Raw genomic sequence first — 26,512 nt, 5'->3', positions numbered from 1 at the left:
TATCAGCACGTGGCCGCCACGTCACTCGTGTCTCAGCACCCTGGACAGCAGCCACAGTCAGTCAGCTCACCGCCCACAACGATGGAGCTCATCTCTGCTCAGCTTCACCCACCGATCGGGCTGCCTTCGTGCAAAACTGTGGCTCGTACATACAAAGAAGTTTGTGTTTTGTAGCCGGCGAACCATTCTAGAGGAGGAGGGGGGGAAACAATAAGGCTCCAGCATCCTGCAGGATTATGAGGACGGAGACGAACCGATCCAGGCGCGTCTCTCCAAGCTGCCATGTGAAGTGGCACTTTATTGTCCCGCTGATTCCCGGAGGCCTTGATGTGATTCGGTGAAGATGATGATGATGATGATGATGATGATGAAGTGCAGTTGTTTTTAGCAGTCTACTGTCGGCTCTGTTTTTTTTTTGTTTTTTTTTAGTGTGTTCGCAGGAATCCATATCTGGCATCCTCTCGCTCCTCCTGATTTGTGGCGCAGAGTTGGATGGAAACAGAAGTGGCATTACAAGTTGTCGTGAGATGGATCTTTATTGTCGGTCTGATGTGATGTTTAAGATCCGACATGGCTGGATTGTAACTTTGCTGCTTTAGTTGAGGGTAAAGGTGTGGGACGAAGCTTGCTCGATCTACCAGAGAAATAATAATAATAATAATAATAATAATAATAATAATAATAATAATAATAATAATAATAAAAGGCTACAGCGAAGATGAAGAGGAAACAGTGAAGTGATGGATTCCACTGCGAGACAACAAAGGATACACGCTTGTCACCTCGTGTAATTTCACCTCCCCTGTAGGTAGGCTCAATGAGAAACTCGAATTTAAATCGGATTGGACTTAGTTGTTAATAGGATTTGATACCAACCCCCCCACAGACACACTGGCTGTGTTGTTGTTTTTTTTTAAGCGCGGCTGAAAACATTTAGTTTGACATCTGCTCAATTAAAAACCTGCAAACACTCTACAAACTGGAAATGATGGAGAGGATGCTGCTGCTGGACCACTCAGTGTTGGGAGTCTCGGAGTTCGTGGCTCTCAGCCTCCATTGAATCCTGAAAGAAAACGCCTCTATCCATGAAAAATAATCCTTCCCCATTGGCTGGATGGCGGTGCACATGCTATAACAACAGGATATGCAAAGAGCTATGGGCTGATCTAATAGCCTATCATGTTTTTCGCGTGCTTTCTCGAAGGAGATCTGTGTTTTATTCAGTAGGAAGTGAGCTGTCTGTTTGAATCACATGCCCACATCATAATAATAATAATAGTAATGACAATAATGATGATAATGATGTGATGGACCTGCCACAGTCACGCTGAAGGCTGCTTGCTTTCACAGAGCAGTTGATGCCTGTGTAGTAACAAAAAAACAAAAGAAGAAAAGCTGCTGAAGAATGTTCAAGTATCGGATCCGCATGTTTTTCAATGAACTCAAAGTGTTGCTACTGATGCGCTCCGGATCCAGCAGGAGGACCGACACCGGCACAGACCCGGACACGCAGCCCAGGATGAGGGGGCTGGCTATCGGAGGCTGCGGTTGGCCTCAGCTGAGCTGCTCTCACCGGGACGACGAGGAGGAATATTACGGCTCTGACCCGCGGCCCCGCAGCCTGGCGTTTGAGGAGAAGGATGGAGCCAAACCGCAGGGAGGAGGAGGAGAAGCAGGAGGAGCAGGAGGAGGCCTGGACGCTGCGTCCCTGCCGAGTCTCTCCGAGAGCGGGATGCGATCACCGCAGTGCCGGATCTGCTTCCAGGGACCAGAGAAGGTAAAGTTGGGAAATAAAGATGTTGGTGTGTTAAGGAAGGACACATCACCCAAAAAAAGTGATTCAAGGGACCTCTTCCCACCACTTAAATAAATGCATTGTTGCAGGATAAAAAGAAATCTAATTCATTCAACTTAATATTATGTGTCATTTAAACTCACATGTCTTCATTTAAAACTAAATCCTAGTTGAGGTAACTTCATGGAATTGGCTTGATGACTACATTTTTGTTCACCTTGAGGTCTGGATTTCACATCCCTATTGGAGCAACTTGTTTGTTTATTTGTTTTACATTTGCTAACTTGAAAAGGGGGCTTTATAAAAGTAGTTAAGGACATAAAAATCAATTTAAATACCATTGAAATACTACTACTATACTCGGAACATCATCATTTTGTGAGTAAACTTGCATTTATGCTGCCAATCAGAAAGTGGTCAGACTAATTCTCTTAACATAATGTGTTGGTTGAACATACTTTCATTAGAAGTTGTACTAACTCAAAAAGAGTGAAGCAAACTGCAATTTAATAATATTTTTAAAGTGTAATTACTGTGGAGCCTGAATCTGTGACTTGCTAATGGGCACTGCAGCAGGACAGGTGGCTCATGGAGCCTCAGACCACGTGGCGCTCATGTCTTTCAGCAAGTCGCCCTGCCAAGTTCACAATTCCGCTAATGAATGGCGTCATCAGAATGAAAGACTTGAGATAAACAGCAGGCGACACACTCAGAACCCCACAAGACATCCAAAACCAAATGTCCTTTAAGAAACTGACTCATTTAGGAATATTTTGTGCAGCATTTTGTCTGTAAATAAAGCCTGTGAGGCCAAACCTGAAGAGTTTGCCACCAGCTGATCTGCTTCCAGTTTCAGTCTGAATGTGGGCTCCAGCAGTTCAGTTTGCACTTGAGTGATTTTTTTGAGAGAAACAGGTTAAAGAGCAGTGAAATCTGAAGCAGTGGAGGCTCATACCGTTGGATAAAAACATTTCAGATAGGCCAGTGAATCTTCAGATCCTCCACAGGATAAAAATTTTTAGAAAAAAAAAAATCCCATAGTTTGAAAATAAAGCAAGACACAAAGACAGTCAGGTGCAAGTCAGAGGGTTACTGTAAACAGCTGAACACAGAAACTGAATCCTGAAAACCTCACTTTATATTCCCTGTTTCTTAAGTAGCATCTCTTTCTGTCCAGTTTTTCATTGATCTGAAATTCTGCACATCATGATCTTCGAGGTTAACAGTGATCCAGTTTATCTACTTGAAACATCATGGTGACAAAAAGCTGGTTTGTTCATAAAATAAAATAGGCCTTCTTAGGGCTTTAATACTCGATCATCACGCATATTTGCTGCCTGACTGTCATAAACTCACAAACAATCATCCATGCATGAGGACTGCACTTCTCACATGTATTTCTTCAGCCCCTCCTACTGCCAACATGCAATCTGCTAACCAGCTGTCTAAAAATACACCCCGATATCCAGACTTTTACTTCCAGGAATGGGTCAAGCTCCAGAACGTTGCACATTTCCTACAATGCAACTGAGTTAGTTTGAGCTCAGATTTGAACATGCAACGTTAGCAGTGGTGAACGTCGCCTGGAGCCGCTGTGCCCCAAAGCAGAGATGGAGTGGGCTGCAGGGAAGCCAAAGTCGCATCACTTGACTTAACTTGAGTCACTCCAGTGACTTCACACGGCTCCCTCTGGGGCTGTGAGTCTTTTTAACAACTTTTTTACACGCCGTGTCACAGTTCTCCTCGAGACCTGTAAACACACTTTGATGTGTAAAATCGGTGAAGGCCCCTTTAAGCAAACACACGATGAAGATATTAGTTATTATACATCAGTATCAAGCTGGTGTGACTATGCGTGGAATGCAGAAAGTCTCCTCTGATGCAAAGTGAAAATCCAGAGAGACGAAGACTTTAAAAAAAAAAGAGAATTAATCCATCAACCATGTTCTGAAAATAGCAGTAGGCAGACAAAGGGCATAAGTTAAGAATAGGCTGGAGGGAAGCAGGAGGAGCTTTATATTTACTATGCGACCCAGTGAAGTCCTCGCAGTAATAGATTCAGTGTCTGATGCTCAAATTTAGACTGTTTTTTAAAAAAGCGATGAAGAAAGGTTTCAGAGAATGATTCCTCGACATATAAGAAATGTCTAAGAGCTGCTTATTTCTGCTCATTATTATTCAGAGGGATTTAAGTGCGGGAGGCAGTGTCCAATAACTTTGCTCAAGGACTCTTCAGTAAAATCCAGTAATGTGGGGGGGGGATGAAGCCGAGGGGTTTTTCTAGTCTCAAGCAGGAGAACAAAAAGTAAAGCAAAAAATGGTTTTGAATGTCTGTGTCATCCTTGTCCGAGGTCTGAGAATTAAATCAACCTTGAAAAGACAGACTTCGCTGGAGGTCTCAGAAAGTTTTTGCTTTCCTCCCTCTCCAGATATCCAACTAATTAAAGACCTAACACATCACCTAAAGTCAGACAGAAAATAAAGCGAGATGAGCAAGAGTGTTGTCAGTCCGACGGCCTCAGGGAGTCTCATACTGACAACAAAAACCTGCACCAGATGTCCCGTGATTTCTTTTGAGGCTACAGAAAGCTGACGTGAGAGGAGGAAACAGTCCTCAGATGAAGGTGTTAAGCAGCAGATAGTCACATTAACTAGGAATATCACATACTGTCACTTTTATTATAAATGCATGCTTTGAGTGTCTGCAGCTGAGGATGTAAAGGCAGACACGTCCTTTGATTGGTTGCGCCGCCGAGAGAAGTAGATGACATCCACGGGAAAGATCAGCCAGTCATATTCTCCTTTCAAGTCGGCACACAGCTCATCTCACATGTGGCTGGAAATATCTCTGTAATAATGAGATGCACTCGCTTTTATACGTTAATTATCTGTAATTAAATGGGCATCAACTGCCAAAAAGCTTTTCTCAGGAAGTCTGCAAGTGTGTCAAGTTGGGAGCTGATCATTGCCGCAAAACTCTCATCCCAAATATTCATCTGGACTCAGGCAAGCCAGTGCAGTTCTGCTATCATGCTTGTGGAGCAATTTATACGGGTGAAAAATGTCTTTATTGCTGTCCTGAAGGAACAGAACTGACTGGCTGCTATGGCCTGGCATTCAAATGTACTGTTGTGGGGAACGTCCACAAAAAAGCAAATTAATTCCCAAAAAAGGTCAAAGCACGCAACACTTTGTTATGGTAGAAAAGCTGAAAGCCTTCATTGTAGCGGCTGCGTGATAAAGAAACTGTCACATACAAAAGGAACTTAATTGTGTGTTAGTCATTAGTGACAACTTTCACATGTGTAGCTCCTTGATCACAACTGCGTTCAATAAATTAACAAGATGTCACAGATAAAGAAAATGTTTGTAACAGCTGTTAACAAAGAAATGATGCATGTGACAGATATTGGTAAAGAAACGATAGACAATATCAGAAAATAATAATGTACATAGCTAATACTGGAATGACACCACAGCCCCCTAAGAACAACAAATAACCAGAATAGAAAATGAATAAATGAGAGAAACAAAGATGTACATCAGCTATCAAAATGCATTCAAGCTATAAAGGTGAAAAACTAAAGGCTGTCCTTAAAGGCTGGTCGGCAGTCCAAAGAGAAACTGAGGCACTCTGATTTTAAATAGAAAAATCTTTTATTAATACATGAAAAGCCGGCGCATTTCAACTTCATCAGGGTGTGGAGTGCAATGGGAGCAGGTGCTGCATTTAAAATTCATTAAGCAGTCATGTGACACGAGTCACCTGATATGTGAATTAGGACACTTGAGAAAGTCACATCCAGGACTCGACAAAATGCAAGTATGAACATTTATGAAAGAAAAACTGTCATATTTCACTCTGATGTCTTTTAAATCTGTGCATTGTCATTATTTTGTGCATTTAAATGACTGTATAACAAGTTATTTTTCTACCTATAGAGAAACTTGTGTAATATCATTGTATTCTTTGCAATGTCAGTAGTTTAATATCATAGAAGAACGTGTTCAATACCAATGTTTTTCTACATGTATCTACATATATAACGATCTGTACAATATCAACACTTTATATATATATTTCTTGCTTAGTTTTTAGTTCATTCTGATGTCTCTACATTTCTGCACTTTATATAATCTTTGCTGCTGTAACATTTCAGATTTCCCCACTGTGGGATTAAGAAAGGCTTATCTTATCTCTTAATATCTTACTATAATAACTTCACCCTCAAAAACCCAAAACAGCAAAACAATCAAATCAGACAACTAAAAATAACCCATCAAATCAACAACTGTAGTGCTTCTCTCAAGCAGGAGTCACTGTTCATAATATCCACAACCCATAAATATACACAGGAATAAAATCATCACAAGAATCATAGAACAGTTAAATATTTCCCCATGAAACATACTGTGATGACGTTCTAGCGTAGAACTGTAATGTGGTGTGCTGAGCAGTGTGGATTTAACAAACTTGATTGATTTCCTCATTTATTAAAAGCACGTTTTCCAGGAAATGTGATTATTTCACCACTAAAATAAAGTGACAGAGCTTCAGCAGTACATCAGCTGGCACAAAGAAACTGTTTAAAAAGCTAAATAATGTTCAAAGTAGCACGAAGTGACAATGAAGCCGGCTGAGGTAGAAAGATTTCAGCGTTAGAAAGAAGCTGTCAGACAGAAGACGAGGAGTCAGCTAAATCTACGATGGTTCTGAAAAGAGTTCCAGGATCCTTTTTCACCACTGAGACACTCAGCACTGTGAGCGTAATGCATATTTATGAAAGAGTGATTCATTTTTGTTCAGAAGTTCCTTATTAGTGAACCAAGTGGTTGTATGAGGGAGAGAGAGTTTAATTTTAAGATTTAATTTGATCACATAATTGTCACTTCAATCTAACATCTCAGTCTTTAGGAAACTGTCACCACAGTTTCTCTTGTAAACCATGAATTGGTAGCATGACATGAGTTAGATTTAAACTGTAATAACATCAAATGCAGTTCACTATCACGTGATAAAACTGTTGTAAAATATTTTCATTTGTAATAGACCTGTCAGTATTTGCAGTTCGACATTATTTGTTTGTGTTTTTATTAAATATCCCTCTCTCTCTAAATATGACAAATATACCTGCTCAACACTGGAGACAGGATTGCATATGAACTGTTAATAAATCAAACTAATGTCATATTAATTGATTATATGTGTTGGCACTTGCTCTGAGCTGTTGTATCTCTTTATATCCATGACAATAGCCTGAAACAATGCCTTCAGTAGATTAAATGTGATAGTAACACTGCTGGGATTTCAAAGTTTTCAATAAGCATCTTTATTTTTGCTGTCATCTTTGCCATTTAAGTCTCAGTTCAGAGACAGTTTCGACGCTGTGAATGTGTCTCATGCAGCTCTGTGTCGTGTTCTGCAGGGGGAGCTGTTGAGCCCTTGTCGCTGTGATGGCTCTGTCCGCTGCACTCACCAGTCCTGCCTTATACGCTGGATCAGCGAGAGAGGCTCCTGGAGCTGTGAGCTGTGCTACTTCAAGTACCAGGTCCTGGCCATTAGCACCAAAAACCCTCTGCAGGTACAGTCAGTGTGCTTGTTGTGGCTCTCTCTGTCTTCAGTGTCCGCTGTGGAAAACTGGAGCTGCATGAAAAAGGTCCTTGACTTTAGAAGGCTTTTTGGTACAAAGCACAAACGTTACTTTACCTGGTTTGAGTGGCTGATTGGCAGAAAGGTGTAACTACCACATTCAGGGTCATCAATTGGCATGCGGCTTTTACATTACCACCAGTAGCAGCAACAGTGCAAAGTAAGTCAGTACATTTACTCAAGTGCTGTACTTAAGTACATTTTTCAAGTACTTCTACTTCATGTATTTGGATTTTATGCTGCTTTATATTTCCACTCCATGAAGCTTCAGAGGGAAATCTTGCACTTCCTGTTCCACCATGTTTATTTGACAGCTTTAAGTTCTGCATAAAGTGAGGATTTTACACACTAGATTACATAACAAGCTGCTAAAATACAACACATTGTAGCAGATTAAACCCTTGGTGTTGCATTTCGGATGTTTATTAGTTGCAAACAGCTCCACTGAACAGGGATTTTTCTCCTCTAAACTTCTCACATGGTTTAATTTCAATAAATGTTCAGATGATCCAACATCTTACCAAATCACAAAGATGAGAGAAAAAGTTAAACAACTTGAAAAAAGATTTGTGCATCAGGAGTTTGTCTTTTCTTCTTTTCTCTCTCATTAGTCACCTGTGAAGGCCTCAGATTTATTTGCTGCCCCTGTGTATTAAACTGGATGTGAAGAAGTTTAAACATGTCGCCTACAGTGTAATTTCATAACAATGACCAAGACCGGCCCTTTTGCTTTAATACTCACACATGTACTTTGACACAAGTAGGAGTTTTTCTAAATGGAGAGCTTTTACATTTATGTATTGGTATTGGAAGGATCTGAATACATTTTCCACAACACTGACCACCACAGACACGTTTTAGACTGACTTTATCCAACGCTCGCTGATTCCCAACAGAAAGCACCACATTGCTGTCCACAGAGCTATTTATACAGTTTTTTATGAACAAACGCAAAAGAAGAAGAAAGCCATGAGGACTTACTGGAAGATGCCAGGAACACATTTATGAGACAGTGCACATTTCAAAGACTTGGCACAAGTGTGTGGCAGGGACAGGGACGGTAGACGAACAGACGGTATCGCCAAATGATTCCACTCTCTGAGTGCTGGAAAGCAGATCTTATCAGACACAGTGCACCTTCAGATGCCCTTCTGTCTGACTGATGCTGTCATTTACCGCTGCAGCATCAGTCAGCAGACGTCCTCATGGAGAGTAAAACATGTCATGTACCATTTTTCAAAAGCTGTAATTAATGTAAGAACTGTTTTACCGTATGTGAAGATAAAAAATACTTTTTGGATTCTACAGTTTACATGAATATACTGTACGTTTATATTATTACTAGTGTTCTATACTGACCAGCAGAGGCTCACTGAGGTTCATTCAGAGTCGTTTTCAAGTTTCTCGTCTTGACATGTGAACAGTTAAACTGAAATTTACACTGTACAAAAATCAGTGTTTTTTTTCCCCACGTTTTTGAAATGCACAAAAATCAAATTAAATTAACAAAAATAAAATGGGAATTTATATTTCTAGTGTAAATATACAAGGTTTTTATACAATGTTGCGTTAAAAAAAACTAAAATTAACTGTTTTTTATTCATTTTTATTATTAATATTATATAGCTATTACTCATAATAATAATTACATTCATATGCACGAATTTAATAATTGTGGTTTTACTTTTTTTGAAAGGTGAATCTGGTAGTTTTATAAGTGAGCATACTTTTCTAACAGATTTCTGTGTGAAGTTAATGGTACAAACTCTTTAAACTCTATTTGATGTAAGGGTAACTGCATATTCTTGCAAAGTGAGACTAAATTACTCACTAAACAACATTTTCTTAACATTTCTTTTTAGATAACAATAAATAATAGAACTCAAGTAATAATGGCATTTGTCCACAGTATTGAGCTTGTTTATTTGTATTCTAACATTATTAAATGTAGTAATAGGTGATTTCCTTTTTTTTATATATGTGAAAGTATCTTTCATTAAACATTAAAAAGCCCCAAAAATAAACAGTATGTCAGCAATAGGCCAGGAACTGTACTTTGATTGTGGAAAATTACATTTAAAAATATCTTATTAAGTTATTTTCTGTTCATTTATGGTATTGTTTTTTTTTGTGGTGTGCTGGCTGCTGGAAAATGACAGTGTTTTTCTGGGAGTGGGTTTTATTTTATTTATTTATTTATTTATTTTACAGCGTAGACTTCTGACAAACCACAGCAAAAGTCTTTATTTATTAGAAAAGTAAGATTATAAGACCCTTCATGCTGAAAGGATGTGGGGTTTATAAAGATTATGTGAATATGCACTGTATCCCGCTTCAGTAAAGTAGGACAAGGACAAGTGTGTTTGTGGATTCAGGCCTGTCCTTGACTTCACAACAACCAAACACACATTATTACCTGTCAGCTGCACTGATTATGCTCTGAACACATTTGGGAAATATGTGCTGACATGAAACATGCTGCTCCTCAGACATACAGCAACAATTTGATTTATGAAGACCTCATCAGAGATTGATACAAACCCTGTGCCCTTATCTCAAGTAATCAAGAAGCATTTTTGCAATTTGTACCTGAAAACCATTTCAGTCTATTTTTGTGTCTCTCTCCATCTGTTCAGTGGCAGGCCATCTCTCTGACTGTGATTGAGAAGGTGCAGATTGCAGCCATTATCCTGGGCTCTCTGTTCCTCATCGCGAGTATTTCCTGGTTGGTGTGGTCGTCTCTCAGCCCCTCAGCCAAATGGCAGCGGCAGGACCTTCTCTTCCAGATATGCTACGGCATGTACGGCTTCATGGACATAGTTTGTATAGGTAAGACGCAGATGTTACGGCTGTTACAGTCATTTTGCAGGTGGTTTGAACATATCAACATATGTCAGTGTCAGCTTCGGCTGTGACTTTTCATTTCACAGATCTGTAATTTTCTGATCATTTACTACAAGTTTAAAGTATGTAAAATATAATATTATATGATATATCTTATAGGGGATTTATTAGTACACATGCAGTTGATTAATGCACATTTATTGCTAATTTTTACACCCTTCTAAAGAAGAACTTGCCACAGTTCTTGTGTGTGTATTTAGCCTGTTTCAGTGACTGCATGATGCTGAGATCAGCTCTCTGTGGCAATCCCTGTTCTTCTTATGGCTGAAGATGTTTTGTTATGACCCTGGTTGCATGTTTTCGGTTGTTGTCGTGCTGCAGAATGAGTTTGGGACCCATCGGATCCTCTGTGGTGGTTCTGTGTGATGGATTAAAATCTAAGATCTAAAATGCCCAAAACTTCTGCACAGTTCTGTGTGTGAAGAATCATTTAATTAAGATAATAAGTTAATAAAATTAGGTTGGTTTAAGGTTTTTGGCAGTAGAAATATACTCACTATAATTAAAAGTAAATTGCGGAGCTTGTTTCAAGAAGCTTTGAAGGAAACGATTAAAAAATTCCAGACCTGCAAAATAAAGCATTGCAATTTGGTTTTCAACAAACACACCCTTAACCACCATTACTTTTTAAACTAATTAATCTTACTTGCTGTCATTTAATGCAATCTTCTAGTTTTACATTGTTAACTCATTTCCGAAGACCATGCCTTTTAAATATTGAGATAGTTTCTATTTACATCTTTCAATACAGCAGCTTGTCTTGGAAAATGCATTGAAGTGCATATTTGTGTAGTCTATTGCTCAGACATGAATGAATTTGTGAGGCATGTTTGTTGCCTACTGTCTTGGCCTGTTTTTCGCTTTGTGAAGGGATTTTCATCAACGCGTATTTCTCAGTAAAACTTAATTCCAAAACAGCCACGAACAGGCCTGGTACATTTAATCATTTTATTTTTGAGAACATATAGTTCGTATTAACTCTGCACCTTCTGTACCTTTCAGTTCTCTCTGATTCTTGTGGAACAAACAACTGTTTGTCTATATGTAACCCTGTTTCCTGCCTCCACCTCCCCAATCCCATGTCCTGTACACCCAGGCCTTATAATCCACGAAGGATCATCTGTTTACCGGATCTTTAAGCGCTGGCAGGCGGTCAACCAACAGTGGAAAGTGCTGAATTATGAGAAAGCGAAGGACCTAGGTGACCCCATCAGTTCCAGCAGCAAAGGCGTTGGTCGTGTTGAGAGGAACTCTTCTCACACTATCACAGACGGCGGCCGGAGAGCGAGTCGGCACGTCAGGACTATTCTCCACCACCACTGTGGCTATACTATTTTGCACATCCTCAGCCAACTGAGAGCCAACAACCTGCACAGCAACAACCATGAGGTGGTCATGAGAGTGACCACTGTATGAGGCTAACTGAAGCAGACAAAAGTGCTGCAATGTTTGAAGAAGAGATAAAAGTTGACTGGGGTTTAGTACAAAAAGAATTGTAATCTGCCATATAAACACTGCCGTGAACTTGTAATCTTGTATTTTGCTCTCAGATTCTCCCTGAGCTAAGGACAACGAGAATTACAGATTTCTAAGATTTGGGAAAAAGAAAACGTCACAGTTTTATCTATAAAGACAAAGACTGTGAAATAAGAAAAAAAAAAAGAAAATTTGGAAAAGAAAAAGTTTTGATTCTTAAAGCTATTAGCTTTTTTCTTTTTTTTTCTTTTATTATTTTTACCACTGTGACCAATGTTTCAAACTGTAACTGAACTAAACTTTGTTTTACTTTCTAAAGAAAAAAAAAAGTTCGTGTTGTTTAATTTGGATTTGACTCTATAAGAGATGGTTTGATGGTGAAAATGATTGTGCTCCTGTGTGACCACCATAACAACGGTCCCCCTGATTTTTTTCCCCACGTATTCCTGAGGGTTCGCCATGATCTGGTTCATCTGAGCTGTTTTCACTTGAAGCAGCGCTGATGAATCAGACATTAAAAAGCCCAATAAAACTTTGAGATGTGACACAATTGCTTAAAATATATAGAATTCATGTTTTGTAATAAAGATTTGGTTGAACTGAGGGGAAAACTTTGTGTTTTGTTTTGTCTCATTTTAGGCAACAAGATGAACAGAACATCAAAATTAATGCAAAACTCTTTGCAGATATTTGTATTTTGGGTTGTACAAGTGCATGATGTAAGTAAAAGAAATGAATGCATAAATGCATCTTGAAAATATCAGTGGAAAAATGTACATCTTTATATCACCTGCCCCAACAAATGCCCCCACGCTGTTACTTATTTGTGTAAAATTGGACTAGACTTCATAATTAGTAGCTAAATGAAAAGGATTCTTGTTCCACCACATCTTGATCTTGGATCATGTTCCTTTCTGTTGATACAAGTCGAGAGGATGTTAGCTTTGACTTGACACCAGTTGCAGGTCTTTGTTGCTACCATTATACCAAAATTATCCCAATCATACATTTCAAAACCTGTGTGGTTTTTTTGCCGTCGTTAGTTTGCCTGGTGATGTTTCCCTGAACAAATGATCTGCCTTGTCGACCATGAGCATTCTGGGTGTAAAAAACCAAAGACTTTAAAAAATAAAAATAACGCCAAAAGAGAGTATAAGAAATACATTTCAAAAATACATTAATATTGCTTTTAGCCTATGTTGATCTGTAATGTATAGCTAAACCTGTAGCTCAAAAATCCATGAATCTAATATTGAGGAAACAGAAGATACGACTCAATTTATGGCAGGCTATCTCCTGTATACCTGCTGACAAAAAACAAGTATCTCATAACAATAAAATAGTCACATTTTCCCTTTAGCGCTCCAACAGTTAGGGCTAAAATGAAAAATTATTTTTATTGTCGATTAATGCTGATTAGTTGTAGTAGTCTATTTGTCAATTGGTTGATCAGTGCTTATATCAGTGATATTTCATGTCCTGTCATAGGGAAGGGTAAGAATAAAAAAATATATTTTTTTAAAAATGAAGATGCTGGAATCAGAGAATTTGGACTTTTTTCTTTAAGAATTATGTAAACCATTTAATGAATTATCAAAGTTGTCAGAAGATTTAATAGCTGACAACTAATTGATTCACCAATTATTGCATACCTGCCAACAGTACTATACAACATCGAGACACAACACTGATACTTGAGTATTCACATTTTATACTTCTTCATTTTAAAGACAAATTGTGTTCTTTTTCACACTGATTTGTTGAAATTTATTTTTAGTTTTCATTTTTTTTCGTATGAAACAAAATATGAGCACTTTCTATGTTTCAAACGGTTTCGACAAATCTGGCAACCCGGAGTAGACGCGTAGTGATGACGTAACAACTCAGCGACGCTCAAGTGGTAGTAAACTAGAGAGGAACGTGACTGTGAAAGTTGCTGTTCAGAAGTGGATAACTGTGTTTATTTAATATTTATCCGATAGAGTGAATATCGTTTTTATTCATTTCAGTCCAACATGAGTTCGTCAATGCCGCAGAAGCGCTACTACAGGCAGCGAGCCCATTCAAACCCGATGGCACACCACACGTTTGATTAGTGAGTGATGTCCATGTGCCTGACTTTAATACGCCACACAATGACTTCTGTACTCTGTCAGCAATATCTGGAGTTTTACCTGTGCGTTTATAAATGTATAAGTTTACAAGAAAACAAGTTACAGCCGGAAAACCGAGAAGGTCACTTACTCCTGCTGGTAAAGCTAAAAGTTTTAATTTCACTAACCTGCGATTTGAGATAGTTCTTTGAGCTCCTTCCTCATCCTAATACAGCGAATAAGTTTACAGCAATGGAATGATAATATCTCAAATGTCTACAGTACATTATCTTTGCAGATATCACAGTATTATGCCTACAAACTCTCAGAATACACTGTGCAATTTTCAAAGAGATTCTTCAGTTAAAGGGTGATTTATTACCTCTTATCTTCTCCTTTCTCTTCAGTCCTTTGTGTCCTGAAGAGATGGACTGGTCTACACTGTATCCAGACTACTTTGATGGCAGCAAGTCTGAGAAACCGACCCACAGAGTGGAGTTTGCAGACATCGGCTGTGGATACGGGGGACTTTTAGGTATTTACATCACAGATCTGAGCACCTGTAGCAGGGCTGCATGATTTATTGTTTCAGCATTGTGGTGTGGGCAACAGTCAAATTGTAACTTGTGCAATGTGATGTAAGGCAAATTAATGCCAACACATGCGATTGCAATCCGCTTCTTATTTTCTGTGGCTAATTTACTTGATAAGTCTGTCAGATATGATATAATTTACTCTGATTTAATGGTTCCTGGACTTACAGAATTTATTTACATCCAGGCTTTACATGTGCACACTGAAATGGGCGGAACAGGAGAGAGAACCTTTGGTTGCAAAAAAAGAAACACAATATCAGCAGAATGTTGGGGCTACAGAAAGGATGATGTTTACCAAAAACAGGTGCTTTTGTTGGCAGTGATTTGCAATTGCGCCACTACACGAGGCAACATGACCAGTTTGACCATTTAAATCAGCACCACAAGGCTCTGTGTGACAAGTGCACACCTAACTATTTTGGGGACCTTTGCCAGTGGTGCAACATATTAAAAAGGTTCCAAATGTTTTGCCCAATCAAAAAATTGTTTTATTTAAATAGAATAGAATTTAACATTTTTAATAGATTTTAAATTAGATTTTTCTTTTCTATTCAGATGCCCTCCCCTACAGAGTCACCCAGTCATTTTAAAATTATGTATTATTTCCAAATAGAGTAATTCTCTGTTTGGTGAAAATATCTGTTTTCATATCACAATACATATTGCAGAAAAACAGAGTCAGTTCTTTTGAATGTCGTGCAGCCCAAAGCTACAGTTTTTACAGGCCGTAACTGTGCTCTCATATTTGTGTCTTTACTGTGTCTCCACTCCAGTGGAGTTATCTCCACTTTTCCCAGATAATCTCATCCTTGGTTTGGAGATCCGGGTGAAGGTGTCAGATTATGTTCAGGATCGTATCAAGTCGCTGCGTGCCTCTGAACCAGGCAGCTACCAGAACATCGCCTGCCTTCGCAGTAATGCGATGAAGTATCTCCCCAACTTCTTCTCCAAAGGACAGGTAGGCCTGCATTTTTGTCTTTTACGCTGGTTAATGACACACAAGTCAGAGATGTTTCTTGCACTCACTGATGAGCAAATCACTCTGGGAATGTTGGACAGTGTAAGAATTAGGGGTCGACCGATTTATTTTTCAGGACTAATACTGATTATTAGTAATCAAGTAGACCAATAACCAATATTTACAACTGATATGCGTTTGTAGTTAAAAATAAATAAATAAATAAATAAATCTTGATTTCAAAATTTAGAATTACACAAACATCAACAGAAAACTTTGTTAAAATAGTTTTGTTCATTATGTTATATCCAGTTAAAAGATAACTTTTTAACATTTGTCCGTACGTGTTGATTGGCTGTTATTGGCGACATGTGACCAATCAGATGTGCTGTGGGTGGATGTTGCTCAAGTGATGACTTAAGACAGAGGAGCTGCTGCATCAGAGTCAAAATAGCACATTTTTACATGAATTTATTTTATCAGGAATCAGTTTTAAAAACAACGGGAAAATGGTGAATATTGGATCAGACAATCTGCCAAACCAATCATTGAGTTTGAGTTAAGAAACTAAATAAACATCATCAAGGGTTTTTTTTTTTTGGCTTTTTATCATGTTTTCATTTAAAAAATGTAAAAATATGACTTATTTTAGGTCGTTGTTTCCTAGATCTTAATAAAAAGTATTACAGTAAAAGTCACAAACTGCCACATTTGTTGAGAGCAATCCTAATTCAGTCACAGCAACAGAGAAGTTTTTTGCTTTGAAAGAGAAAAAGATTAAACACATCTGACATTTTTATGAGGTGATGTTTTTACAATTCTTTTTTGCACTAAATAATTGTATGAGTGTTTTTACTCCACACTGAACAGCTCCTCTTTATTTTTATTGCACTGGTCCCCACATACGCTACCTAGAGCTGAACAATTATTGGAAAATACCTCATTGCGATTTTGCTGGCGGACATTGTGATCTGATTTGTGATATTATTCCTCATAATAATGCACCTTAACTTGGCTGTCATCTGTTTGTGCGCTGTTGGTGGCTCAAGTTTGTTTATATTCGTGCTGCAAATTTTTCGATGTAATTGTGCTGAGGACTGTGGGTCAGAGTAGCCAGTAAAACATGCTGCGTGGCATACTTCAAAATCTAACTAGATGTACTGGGACAGACAGTATTTTTGTCGTACTACATTTGACATACTGTGTGTTGGGGCATATTAAATCTTTTCCTGATGTACTGTATAGTGTAGAAGTATGGACTTAGTTTGGATGTAGCTTTGTTTTTCTGTTTTTTTATTTTTCAACTGTTAGCTTTCAAATACCATTTTTATAAATTTTTTGTTGAAGTTAAATACACTGACTGCAGGTTTTGTTTACACTATGCCACACTGATAGTGTTTACCTACAGATTAATAGCAGTGTGCTAACTTAGAACACCTTCTTCATAGCTATCCATTTATACTGTCGAGTTACTAAAAGTTAATTCATAAAGATCAGCACATAGTCTAGATTTGATGTTACAGCTTTAGCTGACAACACTGGAAAAATGACAACTGTTTATCAGTGTTTCCTCTAGGATTTTTTTCAGCAGCGGGGCAAGCTGTCCGGGAGCCGTGGTGGCGTAAACAAATGACATTTGAATGCAGATTTTACTTTTACAACCTATTTATTGAATGGCCAGTTGAAGTTGGCTTTTTAAAGGCTGAATGTAAAAATCAAAAGAATAAAAAATAAAACAATGAATAATAATTTCTTGATGGGGCTGCAGAATCAGTGGCAAAGTTTGGACCCAGGCTCAGAACAATTAATTTTTCTGGGTTTCATATAAAAGAGCTCTAAGGCTCTGTTGGAGGGAAATTCTCTGAGAGGCTCAGCAGCTTACATGCTGCAAGCTGATCCCCCTGAAGCCTGTTTCTCTAGTCAGTCTGCACCTACAAATAGAAACAGTAATGAGATTGTTTCTCTCAATTTTCTACACACCAATCATTTTTAAATTGTTTCTAGTTTGTGTCTGATGATATATTATTATATGTCTGCTGCTGTCCACTACTCCTCCCTGTCTAATGTTATTTGTCTTATACGGTTACATAAAACATTAACATTAGATCATTTACACTCACATCACATCTGATTACAGTGTAACACTATTTTTTACCGAACCATCATCGTTTATGAATCAGTAAAAGGCTAATGATACCTGACTAGCGTCATCTTCATCAGGTGTCTTTCTCTTCTTAGAGAAATACTTGAACAAGCTCATCTGAAGATGCAGTCAGCAGTTCCATCATGGTGCGTAGATGTTAGCTTAATGCTATCAGTTAGTTTACTCACGTTAGCGACACAGAGTTGGCACCGGGCCCAATTAACTTAAGGAGCAGCGATTGGTCAGACAGGTTGAGAGGCAGGCCCTCTCGCCCGCCCACATTTACCGCCTTCTGCTCGCTTCATCTGTATGGGCGCTGCCGACTGTCAATCAAGCCAGCCACGCCCCTTGCCCCGCAAATGTTGATGATTTTTTAAAAATTCAGTATTGATTTATTTTCAGATTGGCCACCTGATCTCTGGACTTGACTATGAAAACTAATTTTTTAAAAATCCTGAGCTGTCGGAATGCGGTAGTTCATGATCTGTGATCACTTCTTTTCCAATTCAAGTCTATGGGAGCCAGGGCTTTTTGGAGCCAGGACTAGCGGACGTAATGATATTGCAGGTTTTTGACACTTCCGGGTTGACTTCATTTTTCGGGACCGGTTGCTACATCCATCTTTTATACAGTCTATGGTGCCCACGAGTAATTAACGTCGCATGAACACCCCAAAGAGTAGAGACTGACCAAGACAGTTATCTGTCGTTTACGTTGGTACTCGCGAGTACTGACCCAGTGCAGGACTCTGCTGTGAAGGTGGAGACATGCGGCGGTGGGGTATTTGTGACAATAACATAAAATAAATAAATAAACTGAAGGAGCTGCGGCTAGGATTTAGGAATGGAGGCCCACCACTCCTAAATGAATGTAGAGGAAACACTGGTTTATGTAAGCGGTGATGGATAGCTTGTCTAAATTGTCTGTGAGATCAGATTTCTTATGCTATTGATTAATTGTCGTTTGATGTAATTTCATGTAGTTCACACTAGTGTTTATATGTTCTTTAGCAAATGTTGGAGTAATAAAGAATGTAAATATACTTCTCTCCGTCTGACTCACGATGCATGCTGGTTCTTGTGCGGATTTTCTCAAGAAGTTTCTCTTTTGAAACTGATTCAGTGCAAAACATGAATCATCAGCACGGACTGAATGACCCCGCATGCACCAGTTATTATCACACAGGATCTCGTCATCCAAACTATTAAACCAAAATCAGTGATCTTGTTTCTGTCAAACAATTTTTAACTACTTTTCTATCGAAGGAATAGTTGAAAACTGTAACAGTGCTAAAGTGTATCTTTTTATTGCTGTGAGCAGCGATTTAATCACCTTCAAGCAGAGAGATTTAACCAGAGCAATCTGTTTGCCCAGATGTCCATTGTGGGCAAGCAGATTTCTTTAAATATACCCTTGGGCACTATTAATCATTCTGCATTAGGATTTGTCACTGGCGATTGTTATAATGCTCATCATTGTGGGCTGTATGCTATAACTGGGTGGACCTCGCTCTGTGTAAGGCGTGATAGACACTGGATTTTATTTATTTATAAGGCTCATACTGGTTTTTCACCCTCTTACATTACCTCATTGCCGTCTTTTAATGTGGACCCTCATGGTACACCCTTAAATGATCAGATCACACTGCAGGTGCTGTCTGTTTTTACTCAGCATGGAAAAAAATGTAGTTTCCTTCACTGTGCACCTGCAGAACCATCTAAAGCTGGACTCATTCCTATCTTTTGGACAATTCAGGTTTCAATTTCATCGTATTTTACTTCCAGCTGTAGTTGATTTATGCATTTTTTAAACTTAAATGCTCTCATCAATGTTTTCTAATTTACTAACTTCGTCATTCCACGTCTTTCCTTTTCTTTTCTTACTCGGCTACATTATAAATGAGACCTCTGTGCTTCAATGTACTCCAAGGTTAAGTATGAATAAAATATGTTACCCATACTGACCTCACTATGAAGGTTATGATGTGAATATGTCCAGTATTGCAATATATCCAAGGTGGCCTGTAATAACCTTAAAATAGAGCTTACAGTCTATCCTGGCACTGCCGAGGCAATGAGAGTGCGCAGGCCAAACGTTTCTGACTAAAGATAATTACTTTGCACATGTTTAACATATGGACTGAATTAATTTATACAGATTGCTCAATAAATCCAGGGATTTCACAACAATGGGGTCATTGACTGACACGCAAGGCATCACATCAGCTGAGCGTGGAGCAGTGCAAGACGCCATTTATCCGTTCCAATTAGCTGCGGTAATCTATGACTTGTTGAAACTCGCTTTAGATTACACAGGGGGCTTAGTGTACCAGGGTTAATTTAGGTACCCTGGATAAAACACTTCACCTCAAATGCCCTGAGCTGGGTATAAACTAAGACATGAATGCAGGAGAGTAATTGCTGTAACAGTGACACATTTATGGAACCCAAACCTTATATGTGTTTCTTTTTTTTAAATTTAAGCATGCTATTTCAGGTAATTTAATAAAAATAATGATTGTTATTTGTACATGCTGAGTTGAGGCTTTGTGCCAAGCTGAGATTTGTGGAGGACATCTGCACGGTTTGGACAGAGAAGTTTTCTCTCTAAGGTGCCCTGAAATCACTCATCAACTGCTTCTCAGAGTAACTAGCAGGGATGAACATTGCAGCTGGGTCTTGCGTTGGTATTAGTTGTCTACTTTGCAGATGATTAGCACAAAAACCACGCAGACTTTCAAAGTGGGAGAATTAAGAGAAGACCACCCAGAGCAGTGCTCAAAGTCTTGCCCCAATCCTTCTCACATGCATGACGTGTTGCAAGTGTTGAAACAGCATATTCTAAAGACCCGAAACGCTTTTTCTTTCTTTTTTTTTTTTCTCCTTCCTAGTATGTTTTGTAACCCAAAAATAAAAAGTGTTGAGGTTTTTCCATCTTCCATCAGCACTCAAGGAGCCCCTGAGGCTGCAGCCGTCCCCAGTGATTATCCCCACATCTCTGTCTATACCTGACGTTATTTATTTTAACTAATAAAAAGTGACTGGAAAGATTTTTAATATATCAGCCAGACTAATATCAATGGAGCCTGCACTTGCACACTTGTCAAAGACAGACATGGGGAACTTTATGGGAAAAAAAAAAAAAATTCAAGGAGGGAAATTCCAGTTTTGCGATCCACAGTGTTTAACAACCTACCACAGAATATTATGAGGACCACATTTACGGAGGGATTTAGAAAGTATTCAGACCCCTTCCCTTTTTGGGAACTTTATAGGGTCTTAGATGTAATTTTCAATGGATAAAATGGACCCTTTTTTGCCTATTAATGTACGCTCGGTGACCAATTATGACAAAGTTAAAACAACATTTAAAATCGGACTGACTGTAATGCATTTTTGTTTCTGTCTTTTAGCTCAGTAAGATGTTCTTCCTCTTCCCTGACCCTCACTTTAAGAAGACCAAGCACAAATGGAGGATCATCAGCCCCACTTTGTTGGCAGAGTACGCCTACACATTGAGAGTCGGGGTATGTATACGAGGACTGCTTGTTCCAGCCAGCGATGAAGCAATTAGCCACTCAACAAAAATAGAGGATTTATTGCCATTGTACGAAATACAACGAAACTTGTGTTGCAACTCACAACAATCAGCAGCAGTGCAACCTGGAATAGAATAAAAGGGGCTGCAAGGTGGCGCAGTTGGTCGCACTGTTGCCTCGCAGCAAGAAGGTTCTCCAGCTTCCTCCCACACAATCCAAAAACATGTTGAGGTTAATTGGTGATTCTAAATTGTCTGTAGGTGTGAATGTGAGTGTGCTTGGTTGTCTGTCTCTAAGTGTGGCCCTGTGATAGACTGGCGACCTGTCCAGGGTGTCCCCTGCTTTCACCCTAAGTCGGCTGGGATAGACTCCAACCCTCCCCGCGACCCTAGTGAGGATTAAGCGGTGTATAGATGATGGATGGATGGATAGAATAAAATAATATACAAGGAAGTGAATTTAAAAAGATGTGAGTTTCACACAAGTTTCGTTGTATTTCGCAGAATGACAATAAAGTGATTGAACAAAGTAAAAAAATTCAACCATTTAATGGTCGCAGCTTCGTTGTGTTCAGAAGTGTCTTTAAAGGTTAAAAGCAGCCAAAATCCAAAAGAAACTCATATATTCTGTGCCTCCATTTCAGGGTAAGGCTGTCATTATTATTTTGTTCTTATTGTCTTTAAATCCTGTAAAAAAATAATCATTAACAAACTTTTCTGAATTCGGTTTTGTTTTCAGAAAATGTCACTCAAAAAGGAGGAAAGTGATACATGTTTGCAGCAGACTCATACACATTTGGTGCTCTAGTGATTAATCACAACTGCAGCACGCTTTATAAAACTGAAGCTTCAGTAAAGTCATTTCAGGTATTTAAGTAAATGTGACTGAGACTTTTGCCTCAACTGCAGCACAGTTCAGGTAAATTAGATTGAATTTCTCGATTTCAAAGCACTTTAATAGGTAAACATGAAACAGCCGTTTCTTCGCCACTTTATCTGCTGATTGCGCTGCGCAGAAGTCCGTGAATTCACTGAAACAAAATTGAGCAACCAGTGTGGCCCGCAGCTGACTGACGTCTGCACACACACCCAGCTCCTGCCTGTCAGAGCTGTCAGAGCAGCAGTGGGACACTTGAACAGGGCGCGAACGCTGATGGAGGTTTCTGAGGAACAATGGAAGGCTTGTGTCTAAATTTGGCTTTATCGTTTTTCCTCCGGTGTGTGTGCATCGATGCATTTGTGCATGTGTGTGTGTGTGTGTGTAGACTTTACATGGGCCCTCAGCACTGACATACAAACCATAACAGTGCTGGTGGGTTGGGAAGCTGTCAAGAATATGCTCATTCATAGTGGCAGCTCCACAGCATGATTAACCAGAGTCTATGAGTCTAATTTAAATTGTTTTCAGACCAACACCTGCAACAGTAAACAGCGGGTGATTAATGTGAATTTTGTGCCGATAACACACCTGCCTTCTCTGGGAAAGAAAAAAAAAAAGAAACCCATACGTGCCGTCACGCACTGGTGTGGAAATCTGTGCCACCGCTGAGTTTTCTAAGAAATCCCTGTTCTAGTAATTTTATCTGTCCAGTCTCCAAAGTAAACGACATTGACACAGGTGATTCACCTCTGTGTTGTCTGTTGGTTATTTTTATCTGTATAGATAAATGGCTCTCTGGAGGTGATGAAACAGCTTAAACTGCGCGTCTGAAATGTGTTAAAAAGACATAACTGAGAAAAGGAAGAAAAGTTTGCAATTCAGCCTTCGATGCCTTGCACTGAGTTTGATTTGAGAAATAGATTCATGTTTGGCCGCCACTGAAGGTTCGTTAGTGTACGTTTCCCAGAACTGTGTTAATAACCTGCATGTGTTTGTCTGCTCATGTCAGGGCTTGGTGTATACCATCACAGATGTGGAGGAAGTCCACCTCTGGATGGTGAAGCACTTCACCGAACATCCACTGTTTGCACGTGTTCCAGACGAGGAGCTGGTATGTTGACGTGGAGCTTTTCATCACCGTGTTTACAGGTCATGGCAGCAGCATTCGTTGCTCATCTGCTCATTGATGGGAAAGAGGTCAAAATAAGGATATGACAGTTTTCTGTTCTAGACTTTTTTTAATTTTCTTAGTTAGAGGAGATAGTTTCTCTGACTGAACAGACTGATTGATTGATTGACTGATTGATTGATTGACCTCCGATGGAAACCTTTGCAGACATGTTGCCTGCATTCTGCTGACTCCTTTGTATCTGTTTTTTTTTTTTTTTGCCAATTAGCAGATATCATATCAGAAATTCTCAATTCTCATTGACATGACAGTCATGGTATTTGGGTTAGGGACAACATGACGTAGACCTAGCATTCACTTCAGGACTGTGAGAAGGTGGACACACATAGTCTGGGTCGCTCAAAGACATGGACTTTTGTTTTTGCGTTTTTGTTTGTGTTCAGATTAAGCCAATAATCTATTGATGACCAAGAATTAGGTGTTTCCTCCTACATTTGGTCTGTAACTGCTTAACAAATCACCTCCTACTGTACCTTTAACTACATACTTTCATACAGACATTAAAGTGGTATTAATGTATGTCAGTCAATGTTCTGCTCCTTTAAAACTTTATAACTTTTACAGTTTTGACAGAAGAGCAGTGGCTCAACTCACCTCCAGGTTTTAGTTAGTGGAAAGGCAAAGATCAGTCATATTTATCTTTAGTTTCTTGTTTTGTTTTAATCTTTAAATGTTGAATTTGGTGGCATTAAGCAGTAGGGTTGCAGATTGCAACTACCTGAATAACCTTTGTGTCACCCTCCTCGTCCAAGCATTAGAACCTAAGCTGAGCACTAAAAACATGAAGGAGCAAGTGTTTGGTTTGTTCAAATTGTGCTGCTTTAGAAACATTGAGGTAAAAACTGCCGACCCGCTCCTTTTGTAGACATAAAGGACTCATTCTAGGGTCACTAAACAACAAAATGATTCTTATTTTCTGGTGATCAGACACTACAGAAAGCAGTTCTGAATATTATGCTTCATTTCAGATAATAGATTCCTCTAAATTCTACACTGTGGTTCTTCAGCTACAATAATAAACACTGTGCTGATGATGGTTTTAAGCGAATGAACAGCGAGAATAAACTCTGTCATAAATCACAATTTAGGTCCACCGCATCCCTAATGTGATTCAATCCTCTTTTGGCAGGTGGACGATGTCATTGTAGGTCGTTTGGGTACGTGTACGGAGGAAGGAAAGAAAGTTCAGAGAAATGGAGGGAAGAACTTCCTTGCAGTTTTCCGGAGGATTGAGGACTCACATTGAGATCGCCACGTATGCACGGAGGATAAAGCTGCTCTGGATTCTGTGGGTTGTTGTCCCAGCAGATGAACAGTGATGGGTTTTATTTCTTGTGTTGATGGACAAACTTTTACATCATTACCAGATAAAGGGTTTTGTTTTGTTTTTTTAGCTTCTTCTTGTAATATATATATTTCATTCCTCACCTCACAAGAAAGAATCCAAGAGGAGAAAACCCTTAAAGGATTTTGGATTGAGTTGTGTATTGCGAAGCTTTCATTTAATTACTGCCTCTTTTTTTTAATGATGTTCCTCGGTTTCTTTTGCTAAGCTGTAAAATGCTGTTTTGGATTTCTTGTAAAGCTGTATAGATCTTAAAGTAAAACAACTACTAAAAGAAAAAACTGAACAGCTATATGTTGTATTCACAAATCTCACAGTAACGGGTTGAAGAGTTAGCAGGATGACTGCACTGAGGAAAACCCAGAGCAGCACTTTTTAACTGCAGGCCATGAGCTCATGTTTGAAGAGGAGTTTAGGTGTTAACGAGTAAACGGCGCAGCTATTTTTAATAATCTTCTCTCATGAGATAGGACTTCAAGTGTTTTGTTTTAATTTAAAAACCATTTTCTATGTAATGACATAACTTTGTTGGCGCCTCCGTGGTGTTAGTACGCAATGTTGGCAGCGCAGTCAGAAATGGATTAGACCCAGTTTGCCAACAATCTGCATCTTGCTCGTTTGCTTTGGGTCATTGTCTGGTTTAAAAATAAAAGAGCTGCAACATGTTGGGTTATAATTAAATGCAGAGTTTTTGATCTAAGAAGAACCTGTTTCGTCAAGAAAATATAAAAGTTGCCTAATTATGGTATTTTAATTATAGTATTTTAGATTACTTAATAGTTCTCATGTATGTAATTAAATGTAATTATTTAAAGCCACCAGTGACCACAATTGGCCTTGCCTCTACATGTCATGTGATATCCAAAAAAAGATAATTTATGTTTTCTGCTAGATATCTGCGGGAAGAATCTTTGTGAAGTTCAAATCAAAGTCTGTAACAAAAACGGTAGCTTTCTGTGTTCATTTTATGATTTTAGCTGCATATTATAGGCTGGTATTTTAGTCTGTCAGGGGTTTGGAAACGGGACAGTGCAGGTTTGAAGTCCTGCTGCTGCTGCAGGCTGTGGTGAACAGGACAGCACATGCCTTAATGACTGAAAACCAGACACTGGAAAACTTAAGATGAGCACAAAATAATTGAAGCACTCAAACTAAAAGTCATAATAATAATTAGAAATTGCTGCACTTTTGTGTCCTTTTCTCACCATATTTGGAAATACTCAAGGTTTTCTTTGTTACACAGTTCACCTCCCAGTGGTTTTAAAGTCTTGGGTGATGACAGGGCAGGTAAAATACACACCCAGACATACACCAGCATTTAATCAGATCCTTCAAACTGAACATCTGAAGCTTTGATTTATCATCTGTGTCCATGAAGCACATATTCACTGATCTATGTGCAATAATGTATTCTCACATACCTTGAATTTCTGTTTTTAAATATCTGAAGAAATTCTCTTGGCCTTGAGTGGAGAAACTAATTGCTCAGCCGATGTTCACTCCATCTACTGAGGACGACCGTGAGATGTGATTGAAGACTTTGTTAACTTCAGGTTAATGGACCTTGAGCATTTTTGGACGAAGCCTTGATGAAGCTTCGAGCTCAAATCATCTCCACGAGTCAACATATGCTTCACTAAATACTGGAAGTATTCATGGGATTTTTTTAATGGTGTGAACGTTAATCAGTCCATCAAATCTGGGATGTTGTTGAGGAGCTGCTCTTCTGTTGTCACTTATTATTACCATGTGGCAACAAAGCTGATCGCGCCAGCCAGAGTACATCATGCGGCATTTTAGTACCATCAGGTCATCAAACAAGAGTTTATTTAAATGCTCTGCAGGGGAATCAAAGAAAAGAGAACCTTAATTATTAGCATTTGGCAGCACTAGTGAAGCGATGTGGATGTTGCCTTTACTTCATACGCAAAGAATTTCTTACATCT

The 26,512-nt window shown here is 38.9% G+C and overlaps 2 protein-coding genes across 3 annotated transcripts; both read left to right on the top strand.

The window, feature by feature from the left end:
- Positions 1 to 1,405: 1,405 nt before the first annotated feature.
- On the top strand, positions 1,406 to 12,000 carry LOC103376562 (E3 ubiquitin-protein ligase MARCH9-like). Its single transcript, XM_008306961.1, has 4 exons — positions 1,406 to 1,777; positions 7,222 to 7,377; positions 10,082 to 10,274; positions 11,446 to 12,000. Exons 1-4 carry the CDS (start codon positions 1,406 to 1,408, stop codon positions 11,763 to 11,765), a joined length of 1,041 nt encoding a protein of 346 aa, XP_008305183.1. The 3' UTR covers positions 11,766 to 12,000.
- A 1,708-nt stretch (positions 12,001 to 13,708) lies between these two features.
- mettl1 (methyltransferase 1, tRNA methylguanosine) lies at positions 13,709 to 25,242 on the top strand. 2 transcript variants are annotated; one of them, XM_008306959.1, is made up of 6 exons: positions 13,709 to 13,920; positions 14,326 to 14,453; positions 15,288 to 15,472; positions 21,028 to 21,141; positions 23,042 to 23,143; positions 24,351 to 25,242. In XM_008306959.1, exons 1-6 carry the CDS (start codon positions 13,841 to 13,843, stop codon positions 24,465 to 24,467), a joined length of 726 nt encoding a protein of 241 aa, XP_008305181.1. In that variant the 5' UTR covers positions 13,709 to 13,840; the 3' UTR covers positions 24,468 to 25,242. The 2 variants fall into 2 exon arrangements, with proteins under 2 accessions (XP_008305181.1, XP_008305182.1); XM_008306960.1 differs by lacking the exon at positions 13,709 to 13,920 and adding an exon at positions 13,989 to 14,060.
- Positions 25,243 to 26,512: the final 1,270 nt, after the last annotated feature.

The sequence above is a fragment of the Stegastes partitus genome, unplaced genomic scaffold, assembly GCF_000690725.1.
Source record: "Stegastes partitus isolate 25-593 unplaced genomic scaffold, Stegastes_partitus-1.0.2 Scaffold51, whole genome shotgun sequence".
Taxonomy (NCBI): Eukaryota; Metazoa; Chordata; class Actinopteri; family Pomacentridae; genus Stegastes; species Stegastes partitus.
Note: the sequence above shows the minus strand (reverse complement) of the source record. Positions and strands in the feature narration are given on the sequence as shown.